At 41.8% G+C, this 25,789-nt stretch overlaps 1 protein-coding gene across 1 annotated transcript in view; it reads right to left on the bottom strand.

Moving 5' to 3' along the window:
* The window catches only part of lrmda (leucine rich melanocyte differentiation associated), a gene marked incomplete at both ends in the record, with an annotated part of 191,950 nt that overhangs the window by 31,964 nt on the left and 134,197 nt on the right, over positions 1-25,789 (bottom strand). The window contains one exon of the mRNA XM_079229903.1: positions 23,594-23,720. Coding sequence (XP_079086029.1) covers positions 23,594-23,720 — 127 coding nt within the window. The remainder of the gene's footprint in view (positions 1-23,593; positions 23,721-25,789) is intronic.

Here is a 25,789-nt window from a genome sequence, read left to right as displayed (position 1 = left end):
TTTGAACCTGCACTGGGTGAGATGAAAAGATTCCAAGGGAAGAGAGTGAAAAGATCATCGCAGAACAATCCCACTCAGAAACACCTTCGCAGCTCAGAGACTAAAATAATGCCCTGCTGGAGGGGTGGCATCTTGATCATGACTATAATATTTTTTTTTTCCCATACAGCCAATAGTTAAGTATTTAAAAAACGTCAACTACTAATCCAAAGCAGTGATTCCCCTCATAGGTCACATCCATCGAAAAGGTCTAAGCGCCACTGTGTAGGCAGGCTTGTTCAATGCATGTACACTGTGCTTATGTGAGAATATATGCATGTTTGATAGAGACACATTTGCCACTTCACACACATGTGCATGAACAAACACACACACACACGCACACGCACGCACGCACTCACACACACACACACACACACACACACACACACACACACACACACACACACACACACACACACACACACACACACACACTTTCTCTTTCAGACACACCATCCCTCTCATGAATAATACAAAAACTCCTTTCACCAAACAGCTCAAATAGCTATTCATTCATCTGCATACCTGGAGCCTTGGAAATGATTGGCCCCACCATTACCACTGAAAAAAAAAAAAAAGACAGAAATGTTCCCCAAACAATTTGCTTCAAAATGAGACAGGAATGATTCTGTTCTTTTCAACGGCGAAGACAGGCCCCTATGCATAATGATGTTAGCGTAATGGGGTGACAGATAGACTGGGAGACCATGACATTAGCATGAGAAACGCACCAGTGAGCAGCCGCTCAACTGTGGTCTCAGAGGGCCCTCAGACATACACTCTGAACATCGTTTGTCTCACAGCTCTACGAGCCTGACAAATGAAGACACGCCATGTTTTATGCCAGGCAATATACCATTCCACTTTAGCAAACACATGACTTAATGACAGGGGAAACCTGTCCCTGCATTACACAAACCCACTATCTCTTGTCTTATTAGTGATGAATAACCTCATTCAAGGTTGAATGGAGAGCAGAGACACAGTCCACCATAAGACGATTTATACAATTCAAAGACACAGAGGTTAGCCAAATTAAATAATGAGGAGCTATAACAATATATATATATATATATATATATATATATATATATATATATATATATATATATATATATATATATATATATATTATGTCTTTTGGACAAAGCCTTTTCAACAGGTTACATGCGGAGAGGGAACTGAAAGCACAGATTGACTCTGTGAAGATGTGACCTACAGTACAAGCTATTTCCAGGCCTAATAAAGTTAAGGCAAGCATGACACTGCTCTAAAATCTAATCTCAGAAACCAGAGCATGCTAAAATGTTACCACATGGTCTTCACCAGTGTAGCTATGTCAGAGTTTTGTTAAGGCGACCAATATCCTTTATAAAACTGCACAAGTATCTCAAAGCTTGGGGAATGTAATCATATGTTTATAAGAAGTGATATGCCACATATAACATGCTGTCAAAATCTAGATGCTGCAGACATGAACCACAGCCTTAAAAAATGGTAGAGCTCTGACAGCCTTGCCGTCCACAGCACGGCACTGTGGAAGGGTGAATGCCTCCTGTAAACATTTATCTTCCTCGTGAGTGTGTGTCTGTGTGTGGTACGGCCTGGCGACAGGAGCTTCTCTGAGGCTTTATCTGCGGCATGACAAGACAACCTGTAATATACGAGCATCTGGAGCTCCTCTTCAAACACAGCCTTATCTCACGCCAAACATTCCCCGAGGCCAGAGCAGAGCACGAGTGGCCCAGACCAGACCAGACAGGACCTCACACCGTCTCGCCGCATCCCACCCAACCCGTGAGCCGGGGCGCACAAGCTGGGAACGGTCTATCAAAGTGCATGCGTGTGTGTTTACAGGGAGCATTCAATAAGCGCAGCCTCGACAGCCCGGCAACAACAGTGTGACATTACAGTGACGGAAATCATCTGCTCAGAGTTTTTCTTCCGTCCTGCTAATCGGGCTAGAGGTTAATGGTGTTGCACTCAACGCAAATGGACACGATCCCTCTTCATCCACTGACTGAAACATAAATGTTGAGACTAGAACTAAACACTCATCACTCATGTTGCTGTTTGGGGGAATTTATTTTACATCAATCTTAAGATAAATAGTGGAGGCCATTACAGATCAAATAGAATGAGCTGCATGATATCACTTTCACAGTGACTGATAACAAAATCTTTAAAACAACTTAATTAAGTCCACTGGGCCTGTTGAATAAGAGGGGGAAAGCACACAGAACCCTCTCTCAAATGTTCTCAAATCTTAATTCCTTAATCATTACAGACATTAATTAAAGTTTGGTGTGTTTCATTGCCCTAAACAACACAAAATCCCTCTGTGGTGCCGAGCGAAAGCAGCTCAGTTAGGAAGCTGCATTCTTTTCTCTGTCTTGTGTGCTCTGCTCGGACTGCTGCCTTCAGCCAGCCTATGGGGGGGATGTAGACATGCCCCTCTCTGGGGTCTGTACATACGGCCTGTGCCTCACTTCAAAGAGAGGGCATGAGGGCAGGGTACTCCCCCAACTCAGAGGAATCAGCTATGAGCTGAATGGATCTATGTGTGTGTGAATGTTTATGTGTGTGTCTCACTTTGACTCTCTCTAGGCCCCTCTAGCTTTCATTGCAGACCGCTGTCTACCCTCATGTCTTATTTTTTTTTCCTTCTTCTGGAAGATGGATAAAGGAAGACATGGGAGTACAACCCATGGCTTGTGTGTGGGTGAGCACATGTGTGTGTGTCTTTCTTTGATGTCTGATAATGAGGGGCAATGCTGTGCAAGCGCTAAACACGCTGTCACACAAGCCCACATCGTGATTCACAACTTCGCGCAAAGCACACTGCGTATTATCGTCAAACGGGAGCAAAAAATACCAACAAAGGGCGTTGTGTTGACCTCTACATACGTTGTGACCGGTGATAAACATCAGTGCGAAAAAGACAAAAAGAAACGTGGGGAGGAAGAAAGAGAGAGGAAGTGCATTTGAAAAGGAGAAGGAACACCGGAGAGAGAAGCTGAGCTCAGTGGCTGCCGCACAGGGAGCTCTGGCCTTTACAAATCCCTTCTTTTTTGATCTCTTCATCCAGATGAAAGAACAGCGACAGGGAGGATTATGTGGGACAATTGCGCTTTCTCCCCAAACCCGGACTTGATCGGCTTTTATTAGAGCCTTAATCATTTTCAATTAAGCATATTTTCTGACATCCTGTAATAGCTACACTGCTGGCCCTAAACTCTCCAGCTGCCCGGCTCTCCCTCGCAGCTCCTCTTTTCTTTGGCTAAGCCTCTCATTCTCAGGCAGCGTGCCTGTAGTGTCTGCTGACAATCTGAATGGGCCTGAACTCCAACTTGTTGTTAAGGTGCCAAATAACCTATTTACCAGATGCTTGACAAGGATGTTATTTGGCGCTTCGATTGAATGTGCTTTTGTGTCAGTGAAGCATTGAATTAGTCGTGTTTGTTTGTGGGAGCCCCTGGGATCCTTCTCAGCACCAGTGTTGGGTTTTTCTCCCGCTTTTTTAGAGGGCTCCTTTTGGTATGATAATCGATATGTAATCCAACGAGTATAAAGGCGCACAAGGAATTATTGTTTACTAACGTCCTATTCACAAATCCACTGATTCGCAGAATGATTAATCCCGACATTCAACCTGGTAAGAGGGCATGACAACATCTTCAAACAGAGCCCCTCAAGACCAGAACTGTACTTGTAATGTCACAATGATTTCATCCACGGTGACAGCTCGGTTGCCCTCTGTTCATTCATCAGGTGCTTAATTCCAGTCAAACTTTGGAGCGTGGTGTCTCTTGAGGGACTCAAGGTCTCAAGGACTTGACTGAGACAGACAGCACCATTAGCAGGCCCTGGACCAGCCCCAACCCTGACAACCACTCACAGCTGGCAATGGCAGGCAGAGGAATGGGGTTCCTTTTCTTCAGTTTAGCCACAGAGAAGTGAAACTAATGTCCATCACTCACTCACTCGGTACCCAGCAGGACAGCTGGCTTTTTTGAGGCCAAACAAGTAGGGGCAGAGAGAGCTGTTGGATGCTTATGTTTCATTGTTTATTTATTGTTACAGTTTTTTTTATGGGGTTAACAATGTTACTCTTGTCAAGCACTTTGTGACCTTGCTCTGTGAAAGGTGCTATATAAACTTCCGTTACCTACCAAAGTGAAATTAACCAGATTTGAGAGCAGTGGCTTCCAGATGTTACAGGATGGCATGACAAGCTAACAGAGTCAAGTAGATTGATATATGAAAATCTATGATCTAGATTTATTTTATCTTTCATTTAGAATCTGAACGAAATATAAAATAAAAGGCAAACTCAAAGTAATCTGATTAGAAACACACTAAAAATACAGTTCACCTTGTATTGTGTGTTATTAATACACACACACCCAATGTCATTAATACAGCCTAATGCTATACTAAATACTATTTTAACATGGCAGTTATTACATACAAATATAAAGTTTACTTTTAGAAACAAATGCACTTACTGTTTCGGACTAACAGAGAATACCACAATATGTGCACTGATGGACATCAATCAAATTGCAAATTTGGAGTGCCACTGATAGTTAAACTTCACAACAAGAGAGCACCACAGCTAGCAAACTGGATAGGTAGAAGGGAAAATATTTTATTACCATCAACTTTATTACCATCAACAAAAATAAATATAATTTTTCCACCTGTGAGCAGCTTCTCGATGTTGTTTTGCATTATGGAACGAAAACAAGCAAATTTAGTACGCATGCTAATGTTTTTTACTATACGGTATTTTGTCTCTTTCAGAGGGAACACACTCCATATTCAAAACAGAGATTGAACTAGTATGTGTAATTATCATTGGGAAAGAGTTAAAAACCTAAGCCTAACAATCCTAAACACACACACATCGATCTAACATAGTTTTGAGTCATGTCTGTCTCGCAGTGGCTGTCTGTCATGATCAGCTTTGATAATGTCTAATAGTGCCTTCAATAGAGAACCCGACCAAGATGAGTTTGTTTCCCCAGCTCTATGCAGCTCATTGGATGGGGCCTCTTCTTCTAATCACCTTTCATTACAGCCTTCTGATCCCCAGCTTTCCTTTGTACACCGCACTTCACCGTCTTTATTCTCCGCTCTAATTGCATGTGAAAGATGCCCCCTTTGATTCTGCCTGCATGCCAAAGTGCTATCAGGGAGAGAGTGTCGAAAAGTGTCATGTGTGTCTGTCTGCTCGGAGGATGAGGGAGCCGTGTATTCACCTGCTGAGGACAAACCCGTTTCTCCCCAAGATATGACGTATCTATCAGCAGCTCAGAGGATATCAGTGCTGTCTGTCAACATTATAGCAAAGGGTAGGTGGTAAGAGGATTGGAGAGGGGAGGGGGGGAAGGAAAAAACACGGAGAAAGGCACTCTGAATTGCACACTTCTAGCAACGCACTCAGTTGTGTGTGTGATATTTTCTGAGCAATGGGACCCTGATCCACCAGCCTTGTCAAGTGTGGCTTTTTTATTTTTTTACCCTTTCTCTTTTTTATTTTTGTCTAAAATTTAAATAAAAAAAAAAAAAAAACATTGAACCGTTTCTTTCTTTTTTCCCCAAATGCCATCATTTGTTGCTGTTCAGTGGAGGTTGTGTACCCACCATGTTAGGCTTGTTCCCTGTCAGTGTTTAACCTTTTCAATATGATTTCTCAAAGACCTTTGGTGACCACTACGGTTGTAGAAAGGCTTATTGTCTGCAGGTTTTATATCCTGGTTCCTCTGCAAGGACTCGTTACATGCATGACCCCCTCAGAGCAGGAAAATATACTGCACATGAGGAACAATTAGATCATTTTGTGGCTCACCCTTTGAAGAAGTATCACTCTAACAAGGGTCTTATTTTGGTAACAAATCCACGGAAGGGCTCTCGAGTGGCCTGATATCTATTCATTGTTCAGCTAGTGTTCCGGGATGGGTAGGCTGGAGCATGAGAGACACAGAAAGACCGTACTCTAACAGAATCTAATCAAGAGTTGTCCTAACATATTACAACTGACTTAAGCTCTATCTTTTCTCTCAGTTAAGTCTCACTCACTCAGAATCAAAATAACCAGGGAGACAAAGACAAGGAGAGAAAAGCGAGACAGAAAAGGGAAGATTAGGAGATGGCAAAACACACACACACACACACACACACACACACACACACACACACACACACACACACACACACACACACACCCTTTCTGACTGAAATGAAGGACTACTTCCGGCTCCAATTTCGGCATATGCCATGGCGAGCTGCAGAAAGATAAATGAGCTCTCCAGTACCAAGAGGAAACTGATTCTTTATCTGGCATGGCACTATTTACTGACATTAAGAAGGATAATATCAATCAGCAAGCTGTCAGCAACCCAAGTGCTCTGTGAGGAGAACAAAGGTGCCACTGTCTCTCTTTTGATACGTTTACAAGGAGATGTTGATGTACCTGCCATTCAGGTGCAAATAATGTCATCACCACACACCCAGATCAGGGCCTACTGCTCCACCTTAGTGATGAGTAAAACTGCCCCGGGTCATTTTCCAAAGCTAGCATTCATACAAAAAAAACCTCACGGGTTAATGAGCGTGCAATCAACACAACGAAAAGAGCAGCAGAGTACCAACATGACTGCACTTCTCGTCTCCCTGTGAAATATAGCTGTGGGTAACAGATTTTGTTCTACCTTTAGTGGTGATAAGCAGGAGAAAACACATGGCAACAGCATCAGGGAAGCGTCTGTGTAATTACTTTTGGCCATCTTTCAAACCTTTTTCTCTCAGGAGAGAGATGTGTGACAACATATGACAAGAAAGCCAACAGGCTTTCCATACAGAATAGTGGAATCCATCATCACTGAGGCAGACACACCTGTCTGGTTTTGAGAACAATGCCACACTGCCTATTTATTAGGTGCCAGAAAAGTTTATGTTTGTTCGGTGACAGTGACAGCAACTTGATCCTTTTCATTTTTGGGAGGGGAATCTCAAGCTTTGGGGAAAGGAGAGAGGAGGGGAAAGTCTGACTCACATATTTTCTTCTCTCGGTGCTGCACAGTGAGTTCTCTTTCTTCCTGATAGCTGTCTACTAAGGAGTCAGAAGACAAATAACAAAGACTATCATTCTCCAGAAAGCTTTCACCAATTCTTTTTCCCCCTCCATCACAAAAAGATACATATTATATCCTTTTAACACTTCAAGTTCAGAGCAATCTTAAGCCTCAATTTACAAGATATGGAACTGCGTAGCAAAGCAGCGAGTGATTTAATTATCCATGGTAGTTTGATATCTGTATCCAGCATGAACATAACTGATTAATAATAAGAAAACAGACTTCATGACTGGCAGCCTCTGCCAGAATCATTTTTAAAAAGATTACAGAGCACTGTCAATAAAATGTTAAGGTAACTCAAGACATTCAACCAGATAATATCTCCTGCAATCTAACTTCACATCTGCGTGTATGTTTAGTGTATATATTCGATGGTTGTTTAAAAAAAAAAGTGATAGAAAAAAAAGAGCAGCATACTGATGATATTCTTTAACATTTTCATTGTTTTTCCATCAGGCAATTATCATAAAGTGCGTTAGGATTAGTTTAAATGTAATAATGTAAAAAAATCATATCAAAATGTAAAAAATCCAGAACATTCCATTGAGCCATGCAGCTCTATGGCTCGATGAGTCTATGACTGCTCAGTGGGCGATCACTGCGGTCTGACTGTCAGCCAGCCGTGTTGACGGTACAGTGCTGGCTGTCATCTTAACAGTTAATAATTAGGCGTCCTCCTGCCACAAAACAGAGTGCCACGGTGACAAAAGCCAATGGCAACCGAGGTGGGGGCTTGGCTGCCGCATTATAAATAGTCTGACCGGATGATTAATGAGAGGGGCCACCGAGCTAAAGCAGCAATCTCGCACACAGACAAAGGCTGCCTGCACAGCTGCCTGCACACAAAAAAATTAAACAAAACAAAACAAGACAAGCCCTGTCCCTGGATAGGAACAAGAATTGAGGCAGAGTGGCAGGGAAAGTGGAAACATGCCAAGCAAATAAATTATTGAATTTTTGACCGACAGCTTATGAAGACTTTATTTAACCTTCAAGAGCTTTTGGGCGGATCATCATTAACATTTTGACACGCTCAGTTGAATGGTTGGGTCAAGCAGGTTCTAACGCAGGGGAAGTTTAGGAGAAAGTTCTTTGTGATGATCGTGGATGAGACATTGGAGAAAAGTGGAAAAAGAGCATGACAGAGAATCTTTGGGAATTCAATAATTTGATCATTTTCTGGATTTTTTTTAACCTATGTATGCTATGAATCATGCCAAAATCTATAGAAGACATACACTAGTTGCCAAACCAAGGTTGACTAAGGAAGTTTAAATGGCACTACGAGGACCTCTCAACAGAGTCCTCAGGTCCACACAGAAATGATGAGACGGTTCTACTTGTCTCCAACAACATCCTGTAAAAGCTCAAACACTGCATATTATTTGTGGTCAAATTAGACACTGTTCACAAGAAATGCATGTTCTATTATAGTAAACGTTCAGTGCTGTTTGCCACACTCAAATGGTTGGTATTGGCCCTTCCCATAGAGTAAAACCATCTGTTTAATTCATGAAATTGTGTTTCCCTTCTACATTTCAGTTACGAGTTTTAACAGCGAGTCATATTTCCCTCCCTGTTTCCATCACCTATCGTTATGTCTCTCCAAAGTTATGAGGGCTGAGCACTTCCACTGTAAAATGTTACCCTTTACTATTTTCAAATTATACTCATCAAAGCAGACAAATCAATCAATGGATGACAGCGAATGGATAACAACGATGACAATAGTGACAAATATTTGTTTTTCTCTTGAAGGAAAGTTCCACAGACAAACATGGATGCTCTATTCTGCTACCGGTCAACAATTATCTTGAATATTTTGGATGTACCGTTGCTCCAAGAAGTTTCCATTTGATGGGCCTTATTCTTCCCCTCCACTTTGCTGTGCTCAGCTGGCAGGGCTCTCAGTCGTCACAACATCTCCTTTTAATGTCCTTGACAGGGGGTTATTTGCTCCCATATATGTTTTCTCTCCAATTACACTATGGCAGGCTGGAGGCTGCCAAGCCTCGCTGCTGAGATGCTGATGGTCACCTCTTTGACTAGTTCTTCCTGCCTCCTGCACTATATTTTTCATCTGTTTAGATTCTATTAGAGAGGAGGACTCTCTCATTTGTCTGTCCTTGGTCCAAAGTGTTGTTTAACATCTGACAAGCATCAGCACCACAATGCCAACTGCTATTTGGGGAGAAAAGTAATATTGGACTTCTATTCTCAATTTTTGCCTCAAGGTGTGTGTCTGGTAAGAATACGGTATGAACATTTTAAAATAACAGTAGAAATATTCTCAAGAAAAGAATTCAGTGTATTTGGCCAGTCAGTCATATTGAAAAAAAAGGAGTTGGAGTACAAATAATTGCCCAAACAGACAAAGCCGCTGCAGTAGCCTGAGCATATATTTAAATTACCACACACACTTTATTAATTATGCCAGAATGTTTCAACCTGAATATTTAATGCAAGGCACAATGCTAATCTTCTCCAAAAAACATTAATTAGAATAATTTGCTTGATTCTTTGTGTCTGTAGAGCAATCAGGCGGATCAAAGACAAAGTAAAATGATATCAAGGGACTGGTATCTCAAATATACAAGATGCAAACCCTCTGAATCAATAGAGCAAAACAGACAGCATTCGTGAGTATAGCTTTAAGCTAAGTGGGATGGCAAATGCAAAGGCTGCCATTGATACCACAATGAAAAATGCATGATTTCAGAGAGAGCAGTCTTTTATCTACAAGGCAAAATCAATAGTAGGACGGGGTTATGGAATCAAAGTTGTTTTGCTGATGCAGTAGTTAACTGACACTCTTAAAAACATCTGAACACAATTTGAGAGAACAAAGCGTGCTAAAAAGACATTTGGAGGAGAGTAAGGTGAAGTTCTGTGGGTTGATAAACTTTCTTTTCACATTCAGGAAGACAATATCAAACGCTGAGTGTACAGGGCAACCAAAGTCAGATTAATTTACCACTGACAAGCTCTATGCAGGATCAGTGAAACATATTTTTGTTTCTTGGCTTGAACTACAGTAAAAAAAAAATAAAAATGACAATAGTTACAACCACAAATACTAAATCCACAAGACACTGCATTTGTTTTTTTACAAGAAAGACAGTGTACTCTTTTGTTTTGTTCTTCTGAAACACTGACCCTCTAATCACACATTATGTTTCAGACTATTGTAGTGCTAACAAAGAAATGATCTATTTAAAACAATATCAATAATATACAAAATGGCAATTGCAAGTCCTCACTCACGCACTAACAATATGGATTTTATGCATAGAACACAAATGAACCCTGAGATTGTTAATTCAAAAGCAATCTTGCCTGTACTGTACCAAAAAAAACCTCTGGCCCACCCTCACACAAATTCTGATCATTGATTTCAACATGATGCTGACGGAGCTAATTATTCTGTAACTCAAGCCATGCCTCTGTCCTGACCTTCGCCCTATGAGTGGACTGAGGAAGAGCCAGCAGCTTTCAGCAGAAGCTTGGGCCTGTCTGGCCTGAGAATGTGACAGGAGATAGACAGAGAAGAGACACAGAGAGAGAGAGGGTCACAGAATGGAGGAAAGGAGACACAAAGAGAGAAGGAAACATGAGAGAGAGAGACACCGAGAGAGGCAATGAAAGTGAGTGAGAATGACTGGCAGACAGAGGATTCGTCACAGTCAAAGAGTGAAGGCTCTGGCCACAGAGGGACCTGGTGAGAAAGCTAACAGATAGCGATCTGAGTTATCACTCTGCGCCGTGGCTAACAGCTAGCAGCTACCCTGTCACCGCTGCCTAAACAAGCCCGGTGTTTTCATCTCCATATACACAACGCGGCAGTCTTTCTTCTGATGGAGATAAGATGTATAAATTATGAGCAGCTGACAAAGTCTACTCCAGCGCCCCCGGCGTCTCATCAATCACTAGCCTGTGTGTCAGCAGGTAACTGACGTGGCTCCCGGAGGCGCAGCCCCCCTCTTTAGGTGTGTGAATGTTTTTGTGTGCAAAAATTTGCGTTTGCTACTGTGCAATTGGGCTTTTGTGCATGTCTGAGTATTGTGTGTGTGTGTGTGTGTGTGTGTGTGTGTGTGTGTGTGTGTGTATGTGTGTAAAGGTTGTGTGAACAGCTGATTCAGTCTTAACTCCATGCTGTTAAAGAAAGAAATTGCACACACACACCAGCCAGATGAAATACAACTCCTGAGTATATGTGTGTGTGTGAACTCAAGGTTTTGCTGTTATACCTTGAGGTTATCTGATGTGCTGATATATTCCAAAGAGAAACCTAAATGCTAGAAAGAGGGAGAAGCGTGAAGGACTGAAATAGGCAACAAAAAAAGAGTGAAAATGGGAGCTGGCATGCTGGGTTGAGTTCTGGAAGCCTTACAAGGCCAGCGGTAGACCACCCAGTATGATTATTCATATTAACAATTTTCCATGAACCTCAGTTTCCCTTGCCTGCAAACAGAGCATGGTCTGGGCCTTTGGTTGTGAGGGTAGCCATGACCGACATACATGCAAAAATACACTGCAATATGCTGAATTCTCAGTATACTGAATTTCTGTTTAATTCAGAGACATTATAAATGGCAACACTTGAGTCTTTAACACATCATAACTAAACTAAGCAGCATAATTACATTATGTGTGTCAGCAAAACAGCATAATTACAAGCTACAAGTTGTCAGTGTCGGATTTCACATCGTTCCCATTTACAGGCCAATCATAGTCTTTTCCCCGCTCATGTTTACTACAATTGAGGCCTAATTTCATTGCGGTAATTACAAGCTGTATTGCTAAACAGTGCAGATAACAGTCAGGGCATTATACGTTCTTAATGAAAATAAGTTAGCAAATAAAATAGATTTTGGGTTTTGTACCGATTATATACTTTCACTGCGGTTAGTAATTTTTTCCTTCTAGCACTCAACTGATAATTCCAAAAGAGTTTGTTTGAGTTAATACGGCATTTCCATTTAAGGACAGTTCATATGTGGAAAAAGTACTTCGCAGTAACTGCATTCAATGAAACATTCACTCCTCTTGGACTGAATTGGTATACAACCTCGAACCACATCCCTGCAAAATTACACAATGTTTGTGTGCACGGCCCAAAGCAGGTAGCGGTTGCTCCCGCACACAGTATCGATCTGCTGTCTTGAAGTGAAGTTCAAGAAGGAGAGAGCGAGGCAGAAAATTCTGACTCCCCATGGGGACAGGAGAAACAGCTCATCTCTGCACCAAAGAGAAGGAGGGCTGTCATGTTCTGTGTGATGAGCTGAAAGACTAGAGGCGGCCTGGAGCAGCAGGGTATTCCTTCCCCCCATAAACAAACCTCCAAAAACAAACAGTTCCACCCCACAGAGAAGGAGACGGGACAGTGAGACAAGAAGGAAGGACAGACAGGTGTCAGGAAATAATGGCATCTGTGACAGAGGGCACTAAGAGAGAATCTGGAGGAGATGAGAGGATGAGCTGAAGACAAAAATGATTTTTATGAAAGGAGCATCAGACTTGTTGTCTCCCTCTTTTTGGCCTGCTTGTTTGGTTTGGATTCAAGGCTATAGGACTCCATATTTTGATCACCCTCATGAATTATGTACCCTACACCATTAGCATTAGTTAGAGCCATCACAGTATCAATGATACTATTGTTTCGATGGGGGGTCAAGTCCAGAGACACATTATCTTTGAAAACCCTTCTGGAGAGAAAGAAAGAAGATGTCTGGAATCCAGCTGACAAAAGCACTCAGTCGTCCTGAAATCTGATGAGTCTGACAGGATGTGAGCCCATCTGATCCACTGCCGTCTCAACATTTCCCTACAGGGGCAGGGTGATGGGACGGACAGTCTGCTTCTCACTGGGCTTTTTAGCACAGGTGTGATGAAAGTCAGGGGCGGCACAGCTCAGCCCATCTCTCAGATTACCCCAAACACGTTTTTTGACGAACGTTGCCAGTTGGCAGGCAAAACGCTGGGAAGTGATGCTCGTTGTGCCCTATACCCATCTGCCTGCTGCATGGAAACAACATATCAGGTGATCCTGGGGGACACTTATTATCATATCACATTAAATGTCTGGGCTATGGGTTACAGTTGTGCGACTTAACAAAAATAAAAGATACTTCTTACAAAATGAGGCAAAATGGTCTGGGTGCTACAAGGTCAATGCTGTCAGTCTGGCAGTGGGAGACCTGTGGGAGCGGTTCATCGCCGTGAGGTAAAAGAGAACAGGGAAGACCGACAAACAGTAATAAAGAGAAATAGAGATCCATTGTGTGTCCGAATGGCTTTGCTCGCCAGCCACAACCGAAGTACAGTACTTCCTGTATTCACTTAATCGGACTCGATGAAATGACGAACCTTTGTGCCACACTGCTTGGAGAAGTTATCCTTGAAATAAAATATGTTTCTAATCATTACTTACAGTACATCTCACAGATTATTGTATTACAGACCTTTACAGCTCATTGGCTCTGATTCAATTTCTTAAGTGTGGTACAGTGCATAAAAGTCAGACCTATTCTCGGAAGAGGCTCTACAAATCTGTCAGCTTGAAATTGAACACCGACTGCAAATAGAAACAGAATGAAACTGTCAGAGGTTACAACGCCTTTGATAACCAATGAAAGATGCAAATAATTTGACACTGAAAATAAATAAAAAATGTCTGGCTGATAAAAAAAAACGATGAGCTTAACAGTCTTTGTTTTAGCATATACAGGATTCAGATGCTGTACTTTAATCACACGTTTCAGAAGATAGCAGCTTCACCTCACCTTCACTATAGCTCTCATCACAACAACAAAACCCAACAAAGATGATGTGTTCTTTGCAGACTGGTGACACTGAAACATTGTGGCATTAAGGATCTTGACTCACTTCACTGTCCATCTGTGCCCTGTAGCTGCATGCCAATCCTTCACAGCCCTCTACAACACACCCACGGATGACAGAAGAATGCTGTTTGAGTGTCACTTGACCCCTCTGCCCCTGCAATGACCTCCAGTGCACCCTGGGCAGCCCTCACTCTTTCACATATTTCCACTGTTAAACAAGAATGTCTCCCCCTCCTCCTCCGCTTCAACTCAATTTCCTCTTTATCGCTGTCCAATTCTCCCATCGCCCTGTTCATCACCATGCTTCTCTTATCCTTTTTTCTTCCTCTATTCAAAACTTGAGAAGGGAAAAAAAAGAGAAAAACGCCTTTGCACCATTAGAAAACACTGGGATGAGTGGCTATTCAGAGTGTGATTGTTGGGGTAGAAAAGGGGCTGCTGTGTTTGTGAAATGCAGAGTGGGAGAGAGTGTGTGGATTTTGGACAGATGCATATGAGAGGTGCATAGTGTAAGGGCACCCTTCAAACTTATATACGGCTGAAGAGTCTTGAAAGTCTTTCAAAAAGCTACGTGAGAGGCAACACACCACAAAGAGCGAGACTGAATTCACATCAACAGGCCTGTTACGCAAACTTTTGACCAGTTGAAAATGTGGACCAGATGCGTTAATGTCCCCTCCCTGTAACTCAAATGTGAAGCTCCTGACAGGCTAAGCCCTTAATGCACCATATCTGGTTAATCCTATGAAAAACCATCCTTTTTGTCTCTCAGGTCGCACAGGGAGGCCCGTCTTCTTTCAACCTACAGTTTTACTCTAGTCTAGGCCTCCAACCTGAACATGCTCTAGCCCTCAATGCTGGCCTCTCTCACCCCTCCCTAAGCCGTCTAGCCACCCGCATGCATAAACTACAAAGCTGTAGGTGTCAAGACTACCTGTCTCAACAGCACCCCCCTTGCTTGACCTGCGGATAGCCCTCAGGGATATTAATTATAGAGTAGTCTGACTTGTTGAGAGGAAAGAGAGAGAGAGAGAGAGAGACACAGAGAGAGACGGTGTAAGATGGAGAGCAGGAAAAGATAAATGCAGAGATGTTGTTACAGAAGCTGTCACCTCCTAATCATGTCATCCTGCTGTACAGAGGTGACGCTGAGGCTTTACTCGCTCAGGTTTCCCATTCATCACCAAGGCTGGTTAGAGGTGGAGGTGGTGGTGCTTTTTGAGGATGTGGGGGGTAGAATGGTAACTCTCAATTTCCCACAGTGTTTAAATTGTTAACTGGTTATGTCCAAACCTGACTGTTTGCCATCTGGCCCAAAGATCATTGAGATTTTTACAAAAAAAGAATATAATGTTCTGACCGGATTATTGAGCTCCCTGTCGTCTAAAACCTTAAATATCCATTAGCTAGTCCTTTCACATCATTAAATCATGACGATTGTGTGCAAAGGATCTGGCTGTTTACACAAAGTGAAGACAAGATATTGCAGAGCTCGGGATTCTGTTCAAGAACCACTTAAAAAGGAACATACAACATAACACCGAGGCATCTATTTCTCAGTCTTCTGCTGTGGGCAAAAACATGGATCTATAATAATATGACATTTCTGTATGTGCTATAAAGAAATTGTGTGGACAGCAATGTCTATTCCGCAAGCGTAGATAGACACCGAACTGCCACCATGTGATCAGAGCAATCTGTCCAAACAAATGGAAGCGTCTCTTGTGCATTACCGTGTTAGATTAGACGACTCTCGGTCATTTGATTCCCCGCTGTCTCGACAGCTCCCGTTTCTAATGGACCGAGTGGGATTTCACAAAACGCAAAAATAGGGAGAGGTCAACGTGTTTGAAGGTTAGCCCTGTCGCGGGAATCAAAATAAATAACGTTCAGGTGTGCTATTCTCTGTCAGGTGAGTGCCTTAATGATGCCAAGTTAACACATACTAAATAACAGTGTCTCCCTACACACTGACAGCCTCAGAAATAATTGACCAGCGTGCTCCAAACTGAGACGCAGTAGGCAGAGAATTCAATCCTGCAGCTGACAGAACCCATTGAGCATGTCGCTAGATTTTGCATTATACACAAAGCAATGTCAGGTCAGGGATGCGGCCTCCCGCTAGTTATTTGCGATTGCATCTCTGAGGGTAAATTACCTGGCTCTCCATAATATGGTCTAGTTAACTAATTTCCTGACAGTACGCTGTCTCATATGAAAAGTCTCAGATTTACAGCCTGTCAAAAACATGATGGAATGTTTTTCCCCCCCCTCCTTTCTTTTTTGCTTGGCAGCCTCTCAACTAAGAGCTCATATTCAATATCCTCTCTCGGTGTGCGAGGATATCTCTAATTCCAGACAAAGACGTACTGCTGAAAATGAACAAAAAAGAAACATAACCTTATTATGTTTGAAGGCTACCAGCAGTGTGTCATTTCATCCACAAGTTCCCATGCAACAAAAATGTACTTATAGAGGGGTTGTTAAGTGATGTAACATAGTGCTGTAGTCCTTAGTAAGGAAGCAGGTAAATCCATTATCCAGCAGGCCTCTGCACATTGACAAGTACACACACACGCGGTATATGGTGCCGTCATTTGATTGTTATACATGTGTAAATCATTCACTTTCTGTCAGAAAAAAGGCTTTGACAACAAAACCTCACCTCAACAACGGGGTCACAGGGAAACTGAATCCCACCGCAGACAAAGCATAGTTTTACCTGCGAGAGCACGGCCTGCCACTGATAGCAACAAAGATAACAATGACCCAGTGATGGTGTGAAGACTGCCTTTAAGCTATACCGTGCAGGGGGAACAATACAGATTCGCAGAATACTCCTAATCCCTCCTCCCCACGGAGCTCAACTGTGTTTGTTTGAAAGTTCACAATGCAGTTCCAAGGTCTGCCTACCCTTTCTTTCCTCTCTTTCTCTTTTTGTATGTGATGCTATTCAGCTGGACGGTGTGGCCTATCATCATCCCCACAATGACAGTAGGTGGAAACGCTAGCTTTCATTACACAAAGTATAAATAGTGTAATCTATCAGGCCTGCCAATCAGAATGATTGATTATGGCCTGTCAGGGAGGAGAGTGACACATTAGAAAAGTTTGGTTAACAATGCCTGTAGCTGGTGCGGGGCTGCTGCCACCCAGCCCAGTGATTAATGTGTTGTCAGCCTGTAATCCCACACCCACGCTTAATGAGGCAAGAATTTATCATCTCGGCAGAGTGGCAGATGTCAGGGGGAAAAGAATCCAAGTGGCTGGAAACAATATACTTTTTCTAGCCTGCGTCTGACATGTCTGACAAGCTCTAAAAACCACAAAGAAGGTCTGTGTAAGCACAAACTTCAGCCGAGGGACTTTCAGCTCTGCCGTCCTCTGTTGCATGTTCATAAAAAGTCCCTGCTGAAAGAAGACCACAACTGGTATAACAGGTTCAAGGAAATATCCAATGCCACAATGTGTGTGACACTAATAAAGTAAAACCTTCACTTTGGGCCCGATGGTGAATCATAAAGAAAAGTGACACTTTTGTACAGAGCGTATCCTCATCTGGCACAGATTTTAAACTCTAACATTCATTAACTTTCTCAACAGCATATCAACATCTGCACATCATAAACAACAACAACTTTACTTGAATTATCTGATAAAAATCAGAACGTGAATTAAAGCAAAGCTGTCTCGAGAGGGTGCACATGACAATCAACTTCAAAGGTAACTATAAATGCGAGTGCTGAAATAGTGATTAATATGCACTGTCAACATCATCCGAAAGAGACAGGCAAATAAATAACTGATCTCTTTGAGAGATTTAAAGTTTGGCACAGTTCTGTGGAAACACCCATTGGGGTAGGAGGTGAGAAAGAAAGATGAATGTTGTTGTTTTTTGCACCGAAAACACTAAGCCAGCTGTCTCTCATTAGGCTAGCAGCATCTTCCTGTCACCAAAGAGACCAACCGAGAGGATTAGCTCTGATTGGAATGATAGGCTAACGCACTGGGACGCTGCTCTACGTAATAGCTAAAAGCATCATTTGATAAGAAGTGTAATTGAAGAGATGCCTTCGTGGCTATGCTATTGTTGCATGTAGAGGGATTGTGGAGTTGTGCAACCCCTTGGCATGCAATGAAATAATACTCAGTTTTATAGAGGAACCGAATGATTGGGAGATGTGGAGCTCTGAGTACAGAATTGACTTGACATATGTCTAAGAAATGATGTGTTCAATGATACTGGAAGGTGAAAGTGTGTTATTTCCCCGTAGTTTTCTGTGTCTTAAAGGAACTTTGAAAACAGCAAAAATTGCGTATAAAAACTCGGCCCTTTCCAAAGGCTTGTAAATTCATCTAGTTGGAACAGTATGTGTAAAAAGCAAAAGCTTTGTAGCTTGCCAATCCCAGGCACTCAACATTATTACACTAATAAAAACTCAACAAAGACGTGCATTATACAGATAAAAAAAAGAGAGAAAAGTTACGAGAACGATCGCATGATTTGTCAAAGTTTATGAAAACTTTATATCAAAATGGGAAAGAGAGACATCTCATTATTGTTGGCTAGCCTTGGCCTGTTTTCTGACAGGCCTCAAACTCTACAGCTAAACACAAGAGACGTCGAGACAACAAATGCTTCACCACAGAGGCGTTCCTTCTCTGTACTGGATGCCAGCAGAAGGAGAGGAAAATCAGTTAATGCAACACGGCCACTTCAGTGTCTCATAAAAGTCCATACAAAAACACATGTTTGTTTTTATAGTCTGCGTTTTGCCAAAAATGAGTAACACATCTATCATGTTTGCCTGCAAGAGTGACGTGACACGCAGGTCATGCACCCTGTGTCTCCAGGCTTTGAAAGAGGCAATAAATCAATCTTGGTCCTATTACTTACAATTAATTGTGCTTTAAAGTTTTACAGTGTGTTTATGATATGCAGGGCCTGGATGATTTATGTGGACAGTTTGAGTCACTCCCTCTAATTGCTGTTGTTTTCCTGGTTTATAACCCCCGCGTGACCTCTCAGTTTAAGCTGCCAGAATGCTCAGAATCAGGCTTGTTGCACTGGTCAAAACACTGGACAGGCGTGTACTTCAGCAGTCAAAATGCATAACATAAAGCACTCACAGATAGTGACAGGCAAACACAGATACCTGCGAGAATGAACACTGGGCTCTTTGGAATAATCTGACACAAACACACAGCGTAGTTTGCCTATCATAAAAACTAAACACGTCCAAACAATGATAAACAGCTGTTTTAACATTTAGGATATGTTGTCATTAAAAGACGAAGAACAGAGCAGCAGTGTCTCAAGTGATGCAATGACAGATAACAAGACATTATGTAAGATGGAAGAAAGAACATGATTTGAAAGCCAGCAGATCACAATATGTAGTGAGTTTATTTGTCTGAACATAAAGCAGACAGGCACTCCGTATGGTTCCAGTTTCCCCACAACGCCTACTCTATCCACAGTGCTGTCCTTACTCAACCTGCTATACAGTACACATATTGATTCAGGAATGTGTCATGAAAGCAAGGTGACAAATATGAGTTTTGTATGTATAATAGCTGGTGCAAATACAGAATCTAGCAGAGAGCAAAGAGTGGTAATAAACCTGCTTCCACAGCAATCTGTTGGGTTATATTGCCTTCCCCTGTTGTGAACCATATTCTTTGAGTTTTCTCGGAGGACACATTTGTTCAGTAAAATGATTCAGCAAACCCACTGAAGGCACATTCACAAAGCGCTATATTGCATGCTGTTTGTTATGTTTGAGAGCTTCGGGGAACTCATAACTCTCGAGCAGAGATGAACGTGGAAACATACTTTACAGGGTACATTTGAGACTTGAAAAGGAAGCAAAACAACCAGCCTATAGCAAAAAGCCTCCTCTTTTTCCAGAGTTGCTTTGCAAAAATAAGCCACAATCATGCATCACATAATGCACAATCATGAGTCTAAAACCAAGCAGTCTATCTTAGATTTGCACTGTTCCCTTCGGTGCAAACTTAAAATGAACTGCTGTCTACTGCAGAGTAAAACAGGTTAGTGTCTGGGGAAGAAAAAACAGAACTGAAAAGATCCACTTGAGGACTTTCCTGGCTCTGTCACTGTCAATTCCCTTGAAGAACCGTTACCCTGTGTGCAGAGACTCATGGGACCCGGGAGCTGGCTCAAGCCACCCTGCAATGCAGTCTGCTTTACATTATACGCAGAAGGATGTGGGGGGAAAAACTTGTGTTCATGCTCGAAAATCAAGTCAAATACTTCGTTCAGGCAAAATCTAAGTGACATCTGAGGAACATTTATACCCGCTGACGTAGCTACAAGCTGTGCTTCGTAAGGGGGACCATGGACTTACTTCATTCACTATGAAACACTCTTAAACATGTGGCAAGAAGTAAATGTTATTCTACTAGTTAGATTTGCTACACACTTTTTTTTAGAAGTGCTCGGGATCTGAAAACAGAATGTGCTGTCATAGTGTTTTGATAGACATGGCCAGTTTAACCCAAGGGTTCGGCAGCATAATGTGGGCTCCGTGGCAGAGCGGAGGGAGGTGGAGGAACCGAGCCAGAAAGTACCACATGTATTTTCCGAAAGCAGCCCAACACAGTCCAAATGGCTCTATGTGGTTTAACACCATTTCATTCCATGACCTCTAAATCCTCAAAGAGAATTATCACATTATAGCATTCCAACACACCCAATTTCCCAAAATACAGCTTAGGGCTTTTCAACTCTGACTCTGCTTGTTGTGGTTTTGGGAAAATTGTACCAACGCTGTTTTTTTTGTTTACTTCAGGAATTTATTTATATACATTTTTTTGTTCTATCTCTCTTGTCTTTGTCATTTCAGGTAATTGCCTCGATTTCTGTCAAACTACTTGTCCTTTCTACTCAGAAATGCAATACAATCAAAACCCAAAAGAGAAAATGAGCCCCTTCTGAGTTTGAAGCAAACACCAAAAATGCAGACACGTCAGACGCAGCTCATTGTCACCCACTTATGGTGTCACGTCCACTCGTGCATGAAGGCACACAATAACAATTAAACCTCAGTGTGTGAGCATGAGCATGGCTGTCCCATTTAAGCATGATTCTTTGTCTTCCTCTTTGTCACATGGTAGTCTTTACAGTGAAGGTATGACTGTGAGATCACGATGTTATGCACTTATATATATATATCTTTTTTTTATAACTTTTTGTCAATTCAATACTCATAAATCTCATCACAGGTTTTTGTGTGAACGTGTCTTTTCCTGCAAACAGTGGGCCATTGACTGTCTGGCTGTGATGTAGGCAACATGGAAAACATTGGGAATTTCTGAAAAGTTATGGTGTTCAGATTGTGCTAAGGACCATAACTGTTTTATCAGAACCATGTGGTGGCGCCCGGTGCCATGCCATAATGGCATGATTGAAAAGAAGTTAAAACTGTGGTCACAATCCACTCCGATATGACTCAAGAAGAGGTCTCCAAAGTTCAGCACTGTCGATTTCATAGCAAGACCATTAACTGTTCCAATACGCACATCATGCAATGGGAATGATCTGATAGAGCGGGGGCTTTTTCTTCAGATTTATGCTGTCATGAATGGGCATGCATCACCGTGACCCTGCTGCCGTTGCTGCTGTTTCTATGGTTTCAATTTATATACTGTAAACAGCAGGAAGGAGATTTGTCATAAAAGGTCTTCAAGGAAAAATAACTGTACGCAGAGCAAAAAACTTTTTTTTATAAATAAACCATTTAAATCACGTTGGTTGTCCTGTTTTTTCCCCTTCCAATACTTGCACTAATTGAGACTCAAATGGTAGTGCAGGCGACAGCGAGACAGCTAATTACCATCCTTTGTAATGAAGCAAATGGCAGACACTGCACCATGAGCCACTGTTATGAGCAACACCCTGCTGTACCAGACATAAAAGCAAACACAAATACATAATTATGCCATCATCTCTCCTCGCTCTCCTGTTCTGTTGCAGACGTTGCATTAATTGGTGGCCCGCACTATTGGTCAGCTTACAATCACTCTGATGATGTGGACAATTAGAGCCGGGAGGTACTCATGGCTCATCAAGTCTGTGATAGTTGACGCATCACGTCTCATCTAAATCAAAACAAATGTTATGGAAATGCTGCTGTGACATCCCAGGGCCCCGACAAGGAATATGTCCTGGCAAAAATGCTCCTCATTGTGTAGACTCAGTCAAACACTGCTAATAAGGAACTGCGGGTAGGACAGCAAAAGCATGTTCAGGCACACAAAATACTGTGTGCAATGGGAGGTAGACACGTTTTCATCAAAGCTCTAACCTTTTACTTTGCATTGGGAATAAATAATCATATACAGCAGGTTCAAAGAAACAAAGACAGAAAAACACACACATCATGTCAGCTAGAATCAGTGATTATCGCTCCTTTCATCTAAGGCTGTGGCGACAAAGGCAAACATTTCTTTTTCACTGACAAGCTATGTAAATAAATTCTTATAAAGTGACTTTACCCTGCCAAAAAGCATTGTAGAGGTCCTTAGTTTCGTTTTATATAAAGTGGATGAACATTGCTTTCATTCCACTTTTCTCCATCTACCAAACATGCCAGACTGAGGTTAAATTATTTCAATGTTTTCCTTTCCCGCTTGCCACTTGCATGAAGAATCAAGAACAAAGCATAGTATGAACTGACACTAAAACAGAACACAATATCTTATCTGGAACAATAAATATTTTGCTTTTCTCTTGCGCTTTTCAACTCGACATCACCTCACATGCTTCTGATTTGTCATTGGATGCCTTCGCTCTTGCTATTCTGGATCCATCTTAACCTCCTAGGCTCACTGTCAGAGCCCCAGAGACCTTGGAACGACAAAGCTTAGCTGATCCAAATAGTACATATTTCATGACCTTACAATTACATGAAATCAAATCTAGGCAAAAGCTGTTAATTTATATTGCATTATCAAAGGAGTGGAAGACGAGGGGGGAGAAGGCTGGGAAGGGGTGAATTGGTTATATCTATGAACCGCCCGAACTCTAATTAGTCTGTGTAGCCCAAAACAAGAGAGGGAGGAATAAGTGCACGGGCTCGGGATAATTAAGCGATTGTGAGCGCCATGTACGTGAGCTGTCACTCCAATCGCCAGCCATGTCACACTTGGCAACGCAACCGCGACCGGACAGCCGCCCGTCGTCTTTGATCTGGGCTCATGCATACGAAATCAGGTCAGGCTGTGGTCACACACACACACACACACACACACACACACACACACACACACACACACACACACACACACTCGCAAAAAACAACACACACACACATACACTTTAAGCGATAGTAAAGAGAGACTCTTTACAAAAGGGCCACAGTACGAAGACCTTTCTTAAGGGAGACTGACAGTCAAGCATGCACAGGAAGAAAGGAAGGATAAAGGAAAGAATAGAAAAAGGGAAGAAAGGAATGCATGTGACAAATCCACTCAAGACTTCAAAGGGAATACTATTTAAACAGTGTACACACAAAAAATAAAAATAAACGGGGCTTAACTTACAGCTTCCGACTTGGGTTTGACCACTTTCATGAATGCTCCTCTTGCCTGCGCCTCCATCATTTCTTTTTGGGTTACTTTCCTGGTGTCCAGAAACTTCAGCTGGGGCAACTTGTGCAGAACAAAGTACCTGTGGGCAAACAACAATTCAACTTTAAACTGCACCATGGCGCTGCTTGTAAAGGGATCCTTGTAGGCCTGTTCTTCACAAAGAGACAAACATAGAATATAAGGAAGTGACACACTAATCAAACTGACACACGCTCTAATATGTAAATGCATGCATCAACAAAACTTGAAAGGAAGCCGTGTTTACTGAGATTTAATGCGGGTGCAGATTTAATGGTGATATTTTCTTGCATGTAATAACCTTCAAAGCTGATAAGAATAAGTACGACATATAAATAGCACAAAAGGAGATACAACCCGTCTGCCAGAGCTGTCATTCTGGCAGCATCACAGATATCTCTCTAAGCTTTCAGACACACTCTTGTCTTTCATTGGTAGGGAGAGAAACGTCAAAAGATAATGGTTGGAATACATAGATGACAACAGATCCTTTCACAGGCAGGGATAGAGGAACCAGTATGTCAGGGCTGAGCTGGTAGCCCAAAAGAACATGCATGCAGCACCTAAGTGGAGGGTGAGAAAGGACGAGGGATATGGGCACAGACAAGATCTGTGCGCAAAGAGCCGTGACAAATTGATGATGGCAATGGCGATGAGGGGAGATGGCAAAAGCTTGTGTCAAGTTTTCATCACCTGAGGATTATAAGGAGGGGATGCAGGGATCACATTTAGACTGACACGGAACAGAACATATCTCCATGCAAATATAAGGAACAAAACATCTAATATAGTTCGAAAGATACATAAAGCAGAAAGAGTGCTTATCTACAAAAATAAAACAACTGATTAAAACACTAAATATGTCAAATGGCCCTAAATTACTTTTTATAGGAGCAGTATTATAGGGTAAAATGACCTGTTCCTAATACAAGCTCCTTTTCCGATGAGAGCACCAGCACTTAAATACAAGGCCCCAATCCCATCCTGTGTCTCCCTCCCTGTAAAAGGACTTTGTTCAGGGCATTTCCATGATGAAATGTGAAGATGCCCTTGGGAGACATGCAGGGAGGTTATTCTCCATAGGTAACCTACCATCACAGGGTCAGAGCAGATGACAAGGCTCTGTCAGCCAGTAGGGATATTAATGATTCAAACCAACCGAAGAGGGAGGATACGAGAGCACAGGGGGGTAGGGGGGAAAAGAGAGGACTGGAAGGGGAGAAAACTCACACTCATGCACTTTATTTACCAAACATGTGTTAAGAACAACATGATCGATGCTGCCCTTAGAAGTGGCTGTTGTAGAGAAAACTAAATTTTGCTCCTATTATACTTTCCTTAAATGTCCTTTTTTAAAGAATCTGTAATTTGCCAGAAGATTATGGAAAATAAAGATACATTTCTAAGTTAATACGTATTCTTTATGATAATAATGTATTAGCATTAATTAAATTAATTCATTTTAGTTGTATATAGTAGTTAAATAGTTGGATAAAGTTAGTAAGCGATAACTGATGTGAAACAATAACAACTGGAAATACATTTAACGCCAGTAAATATCCAATTATTTTCATGAAACTTTGTCTTCTATATTTGTTGAATTTTACTACAAAGATGGACCAATTAAAAACATTTTTGTTTGGTTTTGCTCACCTGCTATGAACTAAATAAAAGGTGGTTACTCAAAGCAATAGTTGATTGGAATTACTTGAGGATATTAGGAAACTCTGGGGCCCATACAATTGTGTTTTCAAACGATCACTATTAGTATTACATCTACAGAAGATAACAAAAGAAACAAACACAAATAATATGTATAGACACTGTGGGTAATTATGCCATTAAAAAAGGTTGAGTGAACATTACAGTTGGCGGTTGAAGCCCCTCGGGCACTAGCTCTTTGATCTGAAACAAAACGAGTTCGGACAAACTGATAACTTTCCTCAAGATAAGAGGTCAAAGTATCACATAAAGATCTGTTAATCTTTACACATCACAGAAACAAAGAGAAAAAGAAAAACAGAGCTTGAGTCACATCTGTTATAATATTTCAGTTTTCGGGAAGAGACGGTGTCCCATAAGCACAACGTCGTATTGTGAACATATAATATTACAGTATTGAACTCTTGT

This window comes from Taurulus bubalis (genome assembly GCF_910589615.1).
Source record: "Taurulus bubalis genome assembly, chromosome: 14".
In the NCBI taxonomy this organism is placed as follows: domain Eukaryota; kingdom Metazoa; phylum Chordata; class Actinopteri; order Perciformes; family Cottidae; genus Taurulus; species Taurulus bubalis.
This window is presented reverse-complemented; position numbering and strand designations above follow the sequence as displayed.